The 18,077-nt window shown below is 37.4% G+C and overlaps 1 protein-coding gene across 2 annotated transcripts in view; it reads left to right on the top strand.

Moving 5' to 3' along the window:
* Positions 1-13,588, top strand: part of PAFAH1B1 (platelet activating factor acetylhydrolase 1b regulatory subunit 1) — an 81,371-nt gene extending 67,783 nt beyond the window's left edge. For both annotated transcript variants that reach the window (XM_057535536.1, XM_007177460.2), the window contains exons 6-11: positions 1,813-1,981; positions 4,109-4,211; positions 4,925-5,153; positions 6,528-6,629; positions 8,570-8,726; positions 9,646-13,588. In XM_057535536.1, the coding sequence (XP_057391519.1) occupies positions 1,813-1,981; positions 4,109-4,211; positions 4,925-5,153; positions 6,528-6,629; positions 8,570-8,726; positions 9,646-9,719 (834 nt within the window). In that variant the 3' untranslated portion in view covers positions 9,720-13,588. The remainder of the gene's footprint in view (positions 1-1,812; positions 1,982-4,108; positions 4,212-4,924; positions 5,154-6,527; positions 6,630-8,569; positions 8,727-9,645) is intronic.
* The last annotated feature ends 4,489 nt before the right edge of the window (positions 13,589-18,077 follow it).

Genomic DNA, 18,077 nt, shown 5'->3' with positions numbered 1-18,077 from the left:
AGAAAACTATAGACCGATATAATACCATTTATGAACATAAATGCAAAATCCTTAACAAATTATAAGCAAATTGAATCCAGCAGTTCATGAAAGGACAGTTAATATGTCATAAGCAAATAGGGTTTATTCCAGAATGCAAGATTGGTTCCACATTTGAAAATCAATCAGTGTGATATACCATATCAACAAAAAAAACATAATAGGTTCAGGAAAAGCATTTGACAAAATTCCAACATCCATTCATGATAAAAACTCTCAACAAGCTGGGAAGGGAGCTTCCTCAGCCTGATAAAAGGTAAAGGTGTCTGGAAAACCTAGAGTGGACATAATACTTAATGGTGGAAAGCAGTGCTTCCCCCCTGAGTTCAGGAATCAGGGCCAGGATGACCAGTCTCAACCACTTAAATTCACCTTTGTATTAGAGTGCCTAGCCAGTGCAGTAAAGAAGAAGAAATAAAAGGCAGATAGATTGGAAAGGAAAGAATGGAACTTGCCTTTATTTGCAGACAACATGATCTTCTATATAGAAAATCCCAAAGAATCTACAAAAACCTGCTGGAATTATGACAGTGTAACAGAATGACAGGATACAAGGTCAATATATAAAAAGTAATTGTATTTCTATAAACTAGAATAATTGAAAATCAAAATTTAAAAATGCCACAGTAGCATCAAAAAACTCCAGAATACTTCAAGATACATCTAACAAAATATGAACAAAACTAAACATACAGTAATCACTTCCATGTAGAAATACTTGAACATTTAGATGGTAACATTTTAATATGTTTATTTTGGGAAGGCTGCTACGTAAGTTTACTGTAAAAGAAATGTTTTTAGAGGATAGTTTATTTTTCTTATGTGCATTTTTTAACGTAGTTGTAATCGTGTGTAATTTTGTGTTCTTTTTTATATAACGTTATTGTATACATGCCATAAATTCCTTACAGTAGCAAATTTTTTATCTGTGTAGCCATTTCCCTAATATTGGATGTTTAGATTGTTTCCATATTTTCAAAATACATGTTCTGAGTTTCTCTAAATTGGTTGAAATACACCCTACCACAGATACATTTGAACTTACTATGGAAAGAATGAAATCAGTCACTTGATTTTAGAGCATGTAATTAGTGTTGGTTAAAGACTTAACTTCAGACTAGTATTTGGCCACCAGGATAGAAGTTTAGTATGTTCTTGAGATCTGTTTCTAATAGTAATTATTCTTGATAGCTTATTATTTTTATTTTTTTAGAAAAATTATCTTTAAGAATGTGACTGTGGCTCAGTGTTTTTATATCATAATGACATATGCTTCTGTAAATCTGCTATTTAAGGATAGTTACATCTTGTGTAGTCTTTCCTTGGCCTCTTAGATGTCTGAGCTTTGCTTGTCTAGTAGAATTGAATACTCCTTTATCATTCCCCTAATAGTCTACATATAAATTCATGTCATAGGCCTCTGAAACCCTTTTTTTTTTTTTTTTTCGGTACTTATATTTACTTTTTAACATGTCTGTTGCCTGCTGTCAGACTGGGATGGGACTCTGTCCTGTAGCATTATATACCTAATCACTAGCATGGTTAGATATATGGTAAGATGCTTAGTAAATGTGGTTTTAGAGGTCTATTTAATAATCGATTTTCTCTATAGAGAAAAGTCCAATTTATACTTGAAGGTGTGCTGTTTCTAAGAGAGTTACCCTTTGTTACTTGTTCAGTTAGTCAATATAGTGCCAGACTGGCCTGCCAAGTGCAGATGTGAACTGAGAAAGGAGTGATGTGATGCTAACCAATTTTCTGTTCACTTGACAGGTGTGGGATTATGAGACTGGAGATTTTGAACGAACTCTTAAGGGGCATACAGACTCTGTACAGGATATTTCATTCGACCATAGTGGCAAGCTTCTGGCTTCCTGTTCTGCGGATATGACCATTAAACTATGGGATTTTCAGGGCTTCGAATGCATCAGAACCATGCATGGTAAGGGGTAGAGGATAGCATTTTGATATTGGTTTCTAACATGGTATTCCAGAGAGAAGGATAATGTTTTCTAACAGTGTGCAAGTTTCCTACATTCAATTCTTTCTTCTTTTGAGTCTTTACTAGGTTTTTTTTTTTGTTTTTTTTTTAAAGCAACATCACAGACACGCAAGTATCTGTGTAGTTTTTTTTTTTTTTTGATTAATTTATTTATTTATGGCTGTGTTGGGTCTTCGTTTCTGTGCCAGGGCTTTCTCTAGTTGCGGCAAGTGGGGGCCACTCTTCATCGCGGTGCGCGGGCCTCTCACTATCGCGGCCTCTCTTGTTGCGGAGCGCAGGCTCCAGACGCACAGGCTCAGTAATTGTGGCTCACGGGCCTAGTTGCTCTGTGGCATGTGGGATCTTCCCAGACCAGGGCTTGAACCCATGTCCCCTGCATTGGCAGGCAGACTCTCAACCACTGCGCCACCAGAGAAGCCCTGTTTACTAGGTTTTAATTTTACAGTTTAACAGTAGTCAAACACAGAAATCTTAATGGTTCTGGAACAGACTGTGTTCTTTTTTGTTGTTGTTGTTACTCATATCACTCTGTTATTGGTCAAATCAGTCATGCAATCAACTGGGTCCCTACATTCAATTCTTATTGTCTATAGTGGAGGAGCATATGATGTAGATAGTCCATGGATAATCATGGTAATTGAGAGTTGTTTTCTGTTATGAGGTTTTAAGTATCTCTTAGTGGTTATAAAATATTTGTTTTCACAAATATTTTTGAATGAGAAAAACTGCTAGGGCATCTATCTGTTCTTGAGAAGAAGAGAAAATGAATTTATTGGGGTGGTTTTCTTGTTGTTTCTCATTTTTTGCAGTTGGGAAACTGAAGTCAGAGAGAGTAGATGTAGTAAAAGCTGGAACCCATATTCCTTTGCTTACTTTTTAATATTCCACATATCCTATAGTCTCATTGTTAAGTTGTTTTCCCAGGCCTTGTCATGGAGACTGTTTTCTGAAGCAGTCTGGCTTTATGGAAAGAGCATGGGCTTTGGAATCAGATATCTGGGTTCCGATTCCTACTTGTCTACTTAACGGCATTAGGAAATTTTAAGCTCTAATCTATAAGATGAATAATACTTAAGTATTGAATTAAGAATTGAAGTCATAGGGTTGTTGTGAGGATAAAATGAGATTGTATACTCAAATCATCTGGTTTAGTACCTGGTACATAGGAGGTGCTCACTAAATAAGGATTTTTGTTGTTTTTTTAAACATGATGAAATATGAATGTTTGGGTTTTATATAAGGAGCACATACTATGTTAATAAAAAAAATTTTTTAATGATTATCCAGTGACGTTAGCACTTGAGTAAGCTGTGTGACTACACAGATGGTGTAATTTGAATGGTATGCTCCCCCGCCCCACTCCCCAAAATTAAGTGCATTAGGGAAGCTTACCGATTAAGGGAGTTCTGTTGAATCCTTTTGTAAAATCTGTATTTGTTTCTTTAAGTAGCCTGTATCTTATTGCTCTAACTTAAAGAGTTCTTTCCAACCATTATATGTTCCTTAAAATAATGTGATACTTATGAGGATTCTCTGAGGCTTTTTTGGCAAAGGATAGCTAACTAGCATTGTGAATAATGCATTTTATTTTTTTTACCCCTACGAATATCAACAACAAAAAGATCATTTTTAACAACTATTTTAAATATGGAACCAAATCCCCATTTTTCTTATCCATTCTGTTCATCTCTGTAAATCTTATTTCTATCTTATATCTTAGAATAACAACCATGGAAAATTTTGTGTTTTTTTAGTGTTCATAAACATTCAGTGTATTAATATATTCAAATGCTGATGGTACTGATTCCCTGTGATTTTAAAACAGTTGTACATATTGAAATGTAATTATAAATTGAGCTGGCTGCTTGTTTCATTGTGGATTATTTTATTATTAATCCCTTAACTTTTTTGTGTAAATCCAGGTTTCTTATCAAATTTATATAAAACTCCATTGTATTTAAAGTTGCTGTGATATTTGAAATCCCATGATGAAATCTCATGGTGAACTGAGGTTTAATTGCTCTTGATGATATATCACTTAATATGTTACTGTGTTTTGTGTTTTAGGCCATGACCACAATGTTTCTTCAGTAGCCATCATGCCCAATGGAGATCATATAGTATCCGCCTCAAGGGATAAAACTATAAAAATGTGGGAAGTGCAAACTGGGTAAGTAGATTTAGTTGAAAAGGCGTCAGCTTAAAGAGCTAATATTCAACAAAAAACCCAAAATTATGTTCTGATTGTTCCAGTAAATTTGGCTGTAACCCAGAATGATCACCATGACAGTTATATTTTAAAACTTAAGTTTCAATCTCTAAATGTCTACCCAAAGGAACAGAAATTATGAAAGAAACTATATCCTTGAGAGCCATTTTCTGTGTAATGGCTTATTTTCTCTGTGGTCTTCTTTTAGGTTATCTCTCTGTGGGTTGAATTAAAATGTAAATAACATTTGTGCAGGTATGCCCCTATTAGGCTTAATTTGGTTGTGCTTAGAATTACATGATTGTTATAATAAAACCTTAACCTACTGGTTTTGTCCAGATTAGTAAGAGCATGCCTTTTCCCCAACATGGCTAGAAATATTTTTGTTAGGTTTACTGTGTGTGCTTAGTTAAAAGATTTTATTTCTCTCTATTTTTTACCTTGTGGATTTTGATTTGGTTAGCTCCTTAATGATACTTCCATCAGCTTATTTTAACTGATGTTTGACTTTCCAGCCTGTCCCCATCTTTTATTAACCAGGAATGTACGTGTATTCTGTTGACTTGCATATGATGTCATTCTCTTCATTCCAGTGCATAGCTAGTTTTGTATTGCTTCTGGGAAGGGTCCCAATGATTGCCATTCATGATGCAAACTATTACTTATTTTGATAGCTACTGTGTGAAGACATTCACAGGACACAGAGAATGGGTACGTATGGTGCGGCCAAATCAAGATGGCACTCTGATAGCCAGCTGTTCCAACGACCAGACTGTGCGCGTGTGGGTCGTAGCAACAAAGGAATGCAAGGCTGAGCTTCGAGAACATGAGCATGTGGTAGAATGCATTTCCTGGGCTCCAGAAAGCTCCTATTCTTGCATCTCTGAAGCAACAGGATCTGAGGTACTGTATGATTTATATGTTATTGTTGCTATTATCTCAGAACTTTAAATAACCTTCCTGATTCTCTATTTCATGCCATTAATGCATTTAAAAATCTACATCCCAGAATTCTGAATCTTGAAACTCTTTACTCTTCCAACTTGCAGATAGATGTGTTTATATTTTTTAACCAGTGGTTACTGTTGCTGTCAGCTGACCCTTGATGTGTGCTGGGATGGGGGTTCTCCTGAAGAGTAAAAGTGGTCATTTAAATTAGTCAGAAATGTCATTGTTATAAGAGTATACCAATGCAAAAAATAAAACTTATGGGAGAGGTTAAAGTTATCTTTTAGAAGAATAGTGTTCCTTAATGAACATAATTATTTTATTTATAAGTTTATGGTGAAATGCAGTTCAGCATTTAAATATTTGTTTTAAATGAAGAATATTTCATATGGAGGCCTCTGATACTCTTGATCATTAGAAACACTAGCTGAATCTGGAGTTTTATTATTTTTTTATGATTCTTAATTTGTGCTCTTCATGATTTCATTCTTTGTAATACCTTAAAATTACAGAATAATTAATTCTGTGAATAAGTTGTATGAGCCAAAATTGACCACATTTCTTTTTTATAGAGACATTCCTATCGTGGGTTTTTTAAAATTACATTTTAATAAATGAAGGATTCCCCATCCCCTCAGCCCCCAATTATTTTTCAAAATGAAGCTTCTATTGTAATCTCTTTCTAGTTGGCTGGTTGATGGCATTTTCAGATTTTTTTTTTTTTACTGCCACCTGGTGGTGGTTATCTACCATATGTCATAAATTCATTGTGGCTGGACTTTATATAAAGGATAAATTAAATAGTTTTTAAATTTTTCGTGATTACAGAAGTCTTGAGCAGTAAATTTACCATCCATTGGTGTTGTAGAAACTGAATCTTAATCTAAGTGGAAATTTTCTATTTTTATATTATCTAGGTCCTTCCTGTGTAACCTAGGTATGTCAAAAGACTTCTGTATTTCAGTAGAGAAAAACAAGATGAATAAGTCCTGGATATCTGATGTACAGCATGGTGACTGTAGTTAACAGTACCGTATTGTATACTTGGAACTTGCTAAGAGGGTAGATCTTTAGTGTTCTCATCACACACACAAAAACGTAGTTATGTGAGGTGATGGTTACGTTAATTAGCTTGATTGTAGTAACCATTCTTCAGTGTATACACGTCTCAGAACATGAAGTTGTATACCTTGAATAGATACAATTTTTATTTGTCAGAAAGTGCGTTTTTACAAAATTAGAAATATAGATCATTGCTAGGTAGTTTTCATTTAAAGTCCTTACCTAACTTCTTGCCTGGGAAACTTAATTTTTATATGTTTTCTATAGACTAAAAAAAGTGGCAAGCCTGGCCCATTCTTACTGTCTGGATCCAGAGACAAGACTATCAAGATGTGGGACGTCAGTACTGGCATGTGCCTTATGACCCTTGTAAGTTTGCATAATCTTACTGCTGCTTTCGCATTTTTACTGTGTGCATATCTTTTTGGGTCAGATGCCTTGTGATATCTTATTAAATAATCTGAATTATTTGAGGTTTTAAAATAACTTCTTTATAAATAGACTTTTTGTTGTTGTTAAGTCCATGGTTGCAGTGATATGGAGGTCATTCCTGTAGAATATTATGTTATACAAAGGGTCTGCAAAGCCAGTCAGTGCTAGGAGGGAGAGTCTAGCCACTGTACCTCTAAAAATTATATGACATCTCCTGCGGAGGGGAAACAGTAATATTACAGACTCATTCATTTTTTTGAAGCTGTTTGCTTTTCGATTGCATTATATTTAATTTTAATATGAATCCTTTTAACTATTACCTATATATTTGCATGTTGGGGTTCATTTGGTTTATTTTATCATTCTGAAATTAATGGTGTTATCTTTATGACTTGGAAATGCTTATTTCATTTAGGAGCCTATTTCATCTAGATTTTATATGAGGATATATAAATGATAGTAGGGGATCTGTGGACATTAATCCAGTAGCAGTTTTTCTAATTTGGTATCCATGTTGGTTTAGAGATTCTTTAAGTGCTAATCATACCTTGAAGTGATTGTCTCTCTGTAGCATATGATAGACACATATGGAAGTATCATCAAGAATTGATTAGAAAATTAAACTCTCCTCTTAGTATTCTGAGCTGAGTTCAGGTATACTATGTTGCTGTTAGAAAACATGATCTACATTTAAAAATCAGAAAGCACGTGCTCTCTTCTGTAACAACACAGGTCACCATTAATTTCCCTGGAGGTTTCTGGCTCCTGTTTTTCAACTGAAGGAGGATTCTTTTTTCTGCTTTGTTTTGGTGTGGCCACAAGAAATGTGATTTGATTTTTGTTGAAGCTTCTACAACTCTAGTGATTGGTGGCTTTTACAGATAACAAAGTATTTTTTTTTTTAAGTAAGGGCAAAGGCAAAAAAGTAAACCAAGGCAAAAGATATGTCACCTTGGTTGTCTCTTTTCTTTTTCTTTTTTAGCTCTTTGGGAGGGAGGTTCTTTTACAAAAGCAATATAGCTATTTACATTTTAGAAAATTTGAGAAATAAACAGAAAAGTTAAAAGAAGAAAATAAAAATCACCCTCAGATCACTTTACCATACCTAATAATACCTACCAAGTGTATTTTCGTAGACTAGAGCTGTCCAGTAGAGCTTTCTGTGATGATATTCTGTGTCTGCACTATCCAGCATGGTAGCGACTAGCCACGGGCAGCTGTTGAGCTCTTGAAATGTGGCTAGTGAGACTGAAGAACTGAATTGTTGATTGTATTTAATTTTAGTCTATATTTAAATAGCCACACATGACTAATGGCTATCCTGTTGGACTGTGCAGTTCTAAACCTTTTTCTTCAATTTCTATGTAGATGAACATGGTGGGGGGTTTTCTATGTAAAAATGGTATACCGTACGTACTGCTTTGCAGCAGACTTTTAGTTCAGAAGGTATGTGGCACTTGCTCATGTCATTAGATACACTTATTACATACAGTGCTTTGCTGAACGTCTTGTTAACCAAGTCATCTAGACACATTCTTAATTATTTCTTAGGATAGATTGCAAGAAATGAAACTGCTGGACAGGGGATATAGATAGATGAATGGATGAATAAAGATATGCAGTAAATACCTATATATCCTTCACCTAGAGTCGCCAGTTGTCAACATTTTCTTTTCTCTATGTGTGTATATGTAGATTTTGCTGAACAGTTTGAAATTTACTTGTAGACATCATGACACTTGACCCCAAATATTTTAACATGTATCTCCTAAAAACAAGGGGTATTCTGTATAACCATAATAAAATTATCACACTGAAGAAATTTAACATTAATACACTATGTATTTAAATAAGTCAAATACCTTTTTGTTTTTAAGGTGGGTCATGATAACTGGGTACGTGGAGTTCTGTTCCATTCTGGGGGGAAGTTTATCTTGAGTTGCGCTGATGACAAGACCCTGCGTGTGTGGGATTACAAGAACAAGCGATGCATGAAGACCCTCAATGCGCATGAACACTTTGTTACCTCCTTGGGTATGTACAAGTTACGAGGTTTCTGAGCAGTTAGGTTTCGGGGTGCCAGACCTAACAGTTTTATGAAACCATGTGGATGTTTCCAGGTAAGAAATGAACATGTGCTTTCAGGGCAGAATAGAGAAGACAGGTTAAAAACTTTATGGATTCCTGCCATTTGTTTTAAATTCTCCTTTCCTTAACTCTCTCTTTCCATCATCAGCCTTATAATAAAAAAAAAACTATTTTCTCCATTGCACAACATTGGTTTGGAAACTAGAATTATGAAGAGGATGCTTACTGAGCACTATGATGGGTAATTTTTCTTCCCTACTAGTTTGTAAGTTTCTCAAAGGAACTCTTACTCAACCTTTTTACTCTGGCAGATATATACTATTGTAAACTCAGGGAACTGTATTTACACTTAATAAACATCCTCAGTATCATCTGGACCTGAATCTAGAATTTAAGATAGTGAATAAAGTAAAATATAATACACTAGGGTATGATGGATCTAATAATGAAGGTAAAGCCTCAGTAGAATAGGGCTAATGCTTAACCTTACAGGGTCATTACAAGGATCAAATGTGAATATAAAGCATTAATACTAAGCCTAGAACATAGTAAGTGTTCAATAAATGGATACATTGAGGCTGTCCTTGTTGTTAGAATTCAGTGTTTATTCAGCCTCAGTTGGGATGAGGATAGTGGGGGAAGTATTTTTTTTAGGGTGTTTGTTAGTAGTATAGGATTTAATCATTAAGTCTCAGCTTCCCTTACCTAGTTGATAAGTTTGATATACCTGCTAGGGGTAGATGTGTGGCTGTATAGAGAAAAAGAATGGGTATTCCTGGCACTTGGATGTGCTTATTTTATGGCTTATTAAAAATTGTATCTGGCTCAGTCTGATTTTAAAATAAGCCTTCTCTTTTTCTTTCAGATTTCCATAAGACGGCACCATATGTGGTTACTGGCAGTGTAGATCAAACAGTAAAGGTGTGGGAGTGCCGTTGATTGAGTTTCATTTGGCCCCTCCTCCCTTGTTTCCTCTGGATGCACTCTGATGATACCATGGTTACCCCATTGAGCTCTGTTTAAATAAATATTGTCCTTTCATGTAAATTATTCTGGATGTAGATTGAGCTTATTAAATGTTACACACAAAGTATTCATGCATGGTGAATCCAAATTGTATACTGTAAATTTACATACGTTGTCTAGAAGTACCATAGGGTTTAAAAACCTGGGCTGGCATTGGTCACACCAGGCCTAAGAAGGCAGAAGTTGAATAAATTGAACTAGGGCACTAAACTGAATAGTTGACAGTGTCATTTTATGTTGGATTATTAATTCCTGTTTTTCTTTCTGCTGTCTGTTGGTGCCTGACTTGATGGCCTCATTTGGGGGAAAGTGGTGGTTATTAGGGCTTTTTCTGAAATGTGTATCTATGTAACATCACTTAAGTGTGCTTAATAAATCTTCTTTAAGGATGTTAGATAATAAGGCTACAATTCAGAATCTTCTGAACCATCTATGTAATTAATGGGGATTACACATTAGAATTTTTGTCATGACACATTTGCCAAATCAGTAGGATACATTTGTTTTGGCAGCCTGTCAAGCAAAGGCTAGTGGTATATTTATGTAAGAAAATGACTGTAAATCTGAAATAAGAAAAATCTCAGCAGCTAATAACAAATCATTTATTTCATTTGGGTCTTAATGCTTTGTAAACAGGTTTAAAAAACACTGTAATACTCTAAGCTTCTATTTTCCACACTAGACACACTTCTAGTTGTATTCTCCATACTGTTAGACTGTATAGTGATGTGACTTCCAAGTAGAGTTTAATCTTCCCATTGAGTGTGTCATGGTACAAATCACTATTTGTTTTTGATGTTTTTTAGGGATGTGCAATGTGCATAACATAATGACAAAGAAATATTGAAGAGGTTATGTTTGCCCATTTTAAGGGAGTGGGAGAAATACAGCAGTTTGTTGTTCAACATGAATCTGATATCGATTTGAACTGTGTTTAACTTACAAGTTTATAAAAAGACAGGGTTTAATGGAGCGTGCATAAAAATGTACTGTGTTTTCACCTTTTGTTTATGTATAAATGTTTATGAGTATATGGGCCTATCTGTAAGTGGGTAAGTCTATATATGTATGTATATCACACACATACAACCTCCATGTCCTTGGGTCCTGGGTTTTTGAAGAAGTGCTAAAACATATAAATAGAATAAATCTTGCTGTGGAATACCATGCTTTAGAACAAATCCTTTTTGATCCTAACGCTTCTGAAAACCAGGTCTGACTCTGTGGGAATTTTTCCCAGCTAAAGGAAAATCACTTCCGTTATCCGCCACCTCCACCCCCAGTTTGGCTGTTGAGCATTTTACACATCCCTGATATATTGTATATTGTGATCCAAAGTTACTACAAGTAGGTTTAAGAAAATTTTTATCTATGACTTTGGAAACAATATTCCATTGCAGATTATTAATAAATAATCCCACTGCTTAGCTAACCAACATTTTTTTAAAGAAGGTCATTTGAAAAGTTAACAGAACAATGAAATAACAAAGATAGTTTAACAAATTTATCCTGGATTGCATCTATTCATTTGTGTAATATGTGATTTTTTAAAAAAAATATCCCTTTTAGTATTAAGTGGAAATTTGGTTCCTGAAAAAGACAAAGGGTTAGAGTTAATGTCCTGTAGATACACACACAGAGAATAGGCCGTATATTTCCTAGAAGCAGCTTTATGTCTAGCTTTTGTCTTTTTGTTTGTTTGCTTGTTTGTTTTTAATAATTCCTGAGAGATGTCTCTGGAAGGAAAAGTGTTTTGAAAACTAATGGCTATTTTTGAGGACAAAAATTACAACTTAAGCTAATTTCTTAAATACAGTAGAATAACTTTCAGGACAATATTGCCTCACAACCCTGCTCACATGGAGAAGTCTTTTTTTGTTTCCCCTTAGCTGTTCGGACTGGATTTTTCTACAGAAGCTATGGAAGATATCTTTGTTCTTGTTTGCTGCTATTTCCTGTCCTATTTTAAGAAATATAAATACATAGAAATGGTGCATCTTTAACATTTGTTTGTACATGTATAAATGTCTTGTATTTTAATTCATTTTTAGCATGTAGCAACACGAATTGTTTAAGGGTAAGCCACAACATCTAGAAATCACTCCTAGATACGAACAATAAAGGAAAAAAAAAATGGTACCGATTTAGGAGGAAACAAAGCCGCTGTCGCTGGGTTTTCCCTGCAGCCTGCAGTGACTTCCACTGACAAACAAGGAGAAACTATCACTCTGTAAACAAAGTCATCCTTATTGGGAGATTGCCACAGCCTGCTGCTTAGCTGAGTTACCAGACATCCTCCATTTATGAAGCAGCGAACGTTGAATCTCAGGGATGGTCCTCAACTGGATCCAAGTGTAACGAGCCCTGTTTGAATAATGAAGGGGGTGGGGAGAGTGATCCATCCACAATCCGGAAGCATATTTGCAGAGGTTTCCTGCACTGTTGTTTGACACTGCCCTGTTGATGCCCTTTCTTCCTGTTTCCTGCGTTTTCTCTGTCTGCTGTCTAACCCTGTGCCTTGCCTGGGATAAGTACAATGATGAGGTTACTGGTTTGGATTGTAAGTAGAGGAATTTATTGATTGGTTTAGAGGTTCACTGCTGCTTTGTCACTGTCTCAATCAAATTGGCCACTTATTTAAGAAATAAAAAGCTGGTAGAATTGCATCCTCAGATGATGATTGACCTTTTGTGTGTGTGAAAACAGACATTCCAGTGCCACCCTAATATAACGTGCCCAAGAAGTCCTAGCTGCACTCTTGAAAGTGCAAGCCACGGAAACTGGTTTAGACATGGCTTGGAGAATAGTTGCTTTTTGACATGGCCTCTTGCACTTTAGGAGACTGAGACTGTCCTGTTTTGTCCATTGTGGTGTGACCAATGGTGTGCCCAGAGCACTGCTCTAAAACTCACTAGTGTTAGCACGTCGTCCGGGCTGTGGGCGCTCGCTGTAGCCTTCGGAGGCTTTGGCTCTAGATCACCAAGCCCAGTCTCCTTACTGTCAGTGCCCTGCTCTCCTGTTTGCCTCTTTTTGTTTCTATGTGAACTTCCAGATAATATCACTCATTAAATAGTTTTTTTTAAAATTTATTTAAAGAAAAACTATTTAGAAGTAAAGGATATTTTGTTTTGTTGACAGTGGTGGCTTGATAATCCTTAAGCAACTGAAGATAAAATTGTTGAAGGAAAAGGCACTTAAAATGGTTCCTCTCTGTCCAGCTGTATATAAGTCCAATGTGTTAACTAATCTAGATGATGCAAAGAAGAATCTCCTGGTAGAGAAGCAACATGTACGAAATCGGTGAAAGAGGTTTTGTTTTTTTTCAGTGGGGTAAGGGGAGGGCAAGCTGGATTTACAAGTCACGACTGGACCGAACTGGCCTTTTAATCTTTCCACTATATCATGTAAGTGGCTGCTTCCTTGTCCTGCCTATCCTTCAAGCATCCCTAAAGCTCACTCTGAAGATGGTAGAAACAAAACACACAATCTTCGAGTTAGAAGTTGATCCTGACACTGACATGAAGGCGAACGTTGATTTCACATGAACGAACAGTTACAGAGGTGGTGATTGGAGAAAACAGTTCCCCAGATTGTAAGAGTTAACTGAAGATATTGACACAATTTTAAAAAATCAGTAAAGGAATGTATATAATATTGCTCTTGTGTTTTACAGTAAGATTTGTTGCTCTCAGACTGTGTAAAACAAGATTTATTCATGTTTTCTGCATATTAAAAAAATCTTATTGTACCAATTGGTAAACTATTAAATGCCTATAAAACTAGATGTGATTTTTTTTTTTTTTTTAGTCTTTTTGTGCACAGATTTAAAACCTTTTAAATCGAGTCCTAATAGGAAGCAGGGTTGTGTTCAGCACCAGACATATGGAGAATAAGATGCAAGTTGCTAGCAGGGCCTGGATGGAAGGCCTTTCTTCAGGGCAGTGCCAGCACTGCCTTTGCTGTCTTGCTTCCTTCACCCAATTTGCAGGAGGGAACTAGGAGCACAGCTGCAGGGGTTCTTGCCTGAGGAGCTTGCACAGCCCACTGGGTCAGGCAGCTCCAGACTGTTTTCCAAGGCTCCACCCTGCCCTCCAGCAGCTCTTTCCTGACAGTGACTACAGCTGAGGCCTGGAAGGACCTGTTACAGCCTCAGGGCCCTGGGGAGAAGTGACCCTACTGCCTTTGTTCTGTTAATGAATGAGCCTTTTAATTCTGCCCAGTGGTCTTGGATTCTTGGAGATTATTAATACTGTTTTAAATTTTGGTTGAAATGTACCAAGAATCTTCACCCTTTTCCCAGAAGCCCCACGGCTTTCTATGTGCTTTACATATGTCGGCCATGTCCTGCTTTTCATCCCTGGACTACTGCCCAGCTAGCATGCGTAAGTGTCCCGCAAAGGACAAGTTGAATGATGTGGTGGCTCTTTTCTTACAGCCCAACTGCCATCCTGCCATGTAGAAGGTAGCTCCTCTACCCACCCCCCTCTCCAAATGGGAAGCTGGGCCAAGAGCACCAAAGTAATTTGCTTGAAGTTAGTTTCCCACGTTTTGCAGCTTTTCCATTTCTTTGCAGGGCTCCTCTTTTCCCCTAGGCTGAGATCCAGATGATGAGCCTGACCACTTTCCCTAAGGGTGGAGTTCCAGCTTTAGTATCACTATCCGGAAGTGCACTTAGCTGTTCAAAACCTGTTGGTTTGTCGCACACATCAAGCTTCCTTCTAAGACTCATGGTTGCATCTGTCCCTGGTGTAGGACAAGGACTGGGACGTGGAAGACTTGGAGAAATGGCGCCGCATCCTGGGTGAGGCAGCTCTGTCCCTGTTAGTCTTTGGTGGAACTTGTCTTGCCTGTAGACTGACGATTCTCCACTGCTGACGTACCAGAACCCTCTAGGAAAGTGATTCTCGGTGCGCTCCCCGTGCCAGCATCGGCATCACCTGGGAGCTCATTAGAAATGCAAGTCCTTGGGCTCTAGCTCAGACCTACTGTATCTGTCACAGGGTGGGACCCAGCAAATCCATTTTAACAAACCATCCAGATGATTCTGATTCAGGCTCAAGTTTGAGAACCACTGATCTAAATGAACTAACTTCATCGAAGAAAAAAATTTAGACAAGTCACTGGTCCCTGGGCCCTCCAGCTGGGGTTTGAACTCAAACCTCTCTCTTTCGCCGACAGTTTGATACATGGAGTTTGTTCCTTTGTGAATATTTTTCTTCCACTCACATATCCAGTTTATTATTTCTTATGTAAACATACAGGATAGTTACATCCAGGGAAGAAGGGCAAGGATCTTTCTCTTACACCAAAGTAACTGCCTTTCCAAGATCTTTTATACATAAATCCAGTAAATGAAAAGGCTGAACCGAAACACTGCATTTTTTCCCCCATATCAGAAACACTAACAACTAAAAGTGAATGTTATAAATGAATAAATTCAGCACTTTGCCATACCTGCATTTAAAAAAAGATTTCATTTTCCTGCAATTGTTTAGACACATCATGCAAACACTCTCCTAGGAGTGTTTTGAGATCACTGTTTGCTTCTGAACAAGAATAAATAATAAATAACAACCATCACTTTCACAAAACACCATTTTTTCATTGTTCCCACTTGGTCACCAGCCCTCTTAAATAAAAGTGGCTGGTGCAGGGACTAAAGGAAGGAAAATACCCAACATTTGAATGCCTGTCAGGCCAACACCCTTATTCTCAACATACCTTCTTCCTCACGTACATCCCCTGCTGGCGGATATTAGCACATTTTTACAGACAAGAAAATAGGCTCACTTAAGGTGAGGTCGTATGCCAAGGGTATTAAGCTAATTAAAGAGTGAGCTGGGACTTGAACCCAAATGCACAGCTCTTTCCCTTATCTGGTTCTGCCTGTATTAAGCATCTAATTAGCTATTTAAGTATAATGAGGGCCTTCTGACATCTCTGAAACAATCTTCTAACCTACTTTTAGTCATACAGGAAAGACCCTCATCCCATCCCCAAGCCCCTCTCTGTCACCACACTGCCAACTCCACTGTGGGGTGACCATGAGGAATGGGGTAGAGGCTGGGAATGGATAAGAATTAACGTTGCCCACACTTGCAACATAGGAAGGCTCCTCACTCATTCTATATGAAATGACTATCCTCAGGGCAACTGTGTCCTGAATGGCTTGCATCTCAGTGTCTGAGTTCTTTTTTTTAATCAGTGGATTTCCCTGTTTAATGGGGGTATTTCTTTCCATTTGAGGAGGCCCTCCTGTCCTCTGTAAGGTGTCCTGATCATGCATACCTTGTTTGATTGCTAATGTAGATACTGGGAGTCGGGGGGAGGAAATACTCGGGCCACATCAGGATACCTTATTCTCACCTTTAGGATATGTAGGAATTCCTCAACTAAGTCTAACAGTTCTCTCAATATTCATATTTAACAATGCAAATGATGCCGACAAGGGCTTAATTTCCAAAATATACAAACAGCTCATTCAACTCAATTACAAAAAAAAAAACCAACCCAATCAAAGAATGGGCAGAAGACCTAAATAGACATTTCTTCACATGCAGATGGCCAATAGGCACATGATAAGATGCTCAACATTGCTAATTATTAGAGAAATGTGAATCAAAACTACAATGCAGTATCACCTCACACTGGTCAGAATGGCCATCATTAAAAAGACTACAAATAATAAATGCTGGAGAGGGTGTGGAGAAAAGAGAACCCTCCTACACTGTTGGTGGGAATGTAAATTGATACAGCCACTATGGAAAACAGTATGGAGGTTCCTTAAAAAACTAAAAATAGTGATCCAGCAATCCCACTCCCGGGCATATATCCGGAGAAAACTCTAATCCAGAAAGGCACATGCACAGCCCAGTGTTCACAGCAGCACAATACAGTAGCCAAGACATGGAAGCAATCTAAATGTCCATCAAGAGATGAATGGATAAAGATGTGGTACATATATAAAATGGAATACTACTCAGCCATAAAAACAATGAAATAATGCCATTTGCAGTAACACAGATGGACCTAGAGATTACCATGCTAAGTGAAGTCAAAGACAAATACCATATGATACTGCTTATATGTGGAATGTAAAATATGACAGAAATGAATTTATTTACCAAACAGAAACAGACTCACAGACATAGAAAACAAACTTATGGTTACCAAAGGGGAAGGGGGTGGGGCAGGGATAAATTAGGAGTTTGGGATTAGCAGATACAAACTACTATATATAAAATAAACAACAAGGTCCTACTGTGTAGCACGGGGAACTATATTCAATATCCTGTACTGAACCATAATGGAAAAGAATATGAAAAAGAATACATACATACACATACATAGGTATAGATAATGTACAACTGAATCACTTTGCTGTACACCAGAAACACAACATTGTAAATCAACTATACTTCAATTAAAATAAAAAACAAAAAAACAATGACAGTTTGGAGGGCAGGAGCAAGTGGAGACAGATGATACAACTTAAAAGTAATAACAGTTTTTTAAAATATTTTTTAAGTTGTAAAAGTAATATGCATGTTGGGCTTCCCTGGTGGCGCAGTGGTTGAGAATCTGCCTGCTAATGCAGGGGACACGGGTTCGAGCCCTGGTCTGGGAAGATCCCACATGCCACGGAGCAGCTGGGCCCGTGAGCCACAATTGCTGAGCCTGCGCGTCTGGAGCCTGTGCCCCGCGACGGGAGGGGCCGCGATAGAGAAAGGCCCGCGCACCGCGATGAAGAGCGGTCCCCGCACCGCGATGAAGAGTGGCCCCCGCTTGCCGCAACTGGAGAAAGCCCTCGCACGAACCGAAGACCCAACACAGCCAAAAATAAATAAATAAATAAATAAAATCAAGTAAAACTTTAAAAAAAAAAAAAAAAAAAAAAAGTAATATGCATGTTAAGAGAAATGCAAACAGGGAAGAAAAGTAGAGCAGAAAGTGAAAGACCAGAGTGGGGGGACACAAAGAGGCTCACACAAGTTAGACCTGAATTCCATCTCGCGCAGCTGCCCCACGACCTGCATGTCAGTTCTCACACTAACCCTTCCTGGATACCACTGTTCACCCTTTTCAAAAATTTGCAATCTGTCAACTAAGAGAAGAGGAGAAACGGTGGATTTCACACCTCTGTGTCCTTTATAAAACAACAGTCCCTTGTCATTTCGGTTGTCAAAAGGTACCTGACAGCACCAATACGCTTAAGGGATCAACCATGAAAACTGGGCCTCTCAGGTGACTAGTAGGTACAATGGTAATTAC

The sequence above is a fragment of the Balaenoptera acutorostrata genome, chromosome 20 (genome assembly GCF_949987535.1).
Source record: "Balaenoptera acutorostrata chromosome 20, mBalAcu1.1, whole genome shotgun sequence".
Lineage (NCBI taxonomy): Eukaryota > Metazoa > Chordata > Mammalia > Artiodactyla > Balaenopteridae > Balaenoptera > Balaenoptera acutorostrata.
Note: the sequence above shows the minus strand (reverse complement) of the source record. Positions and strands in the feature narration are given on the sequence as shown.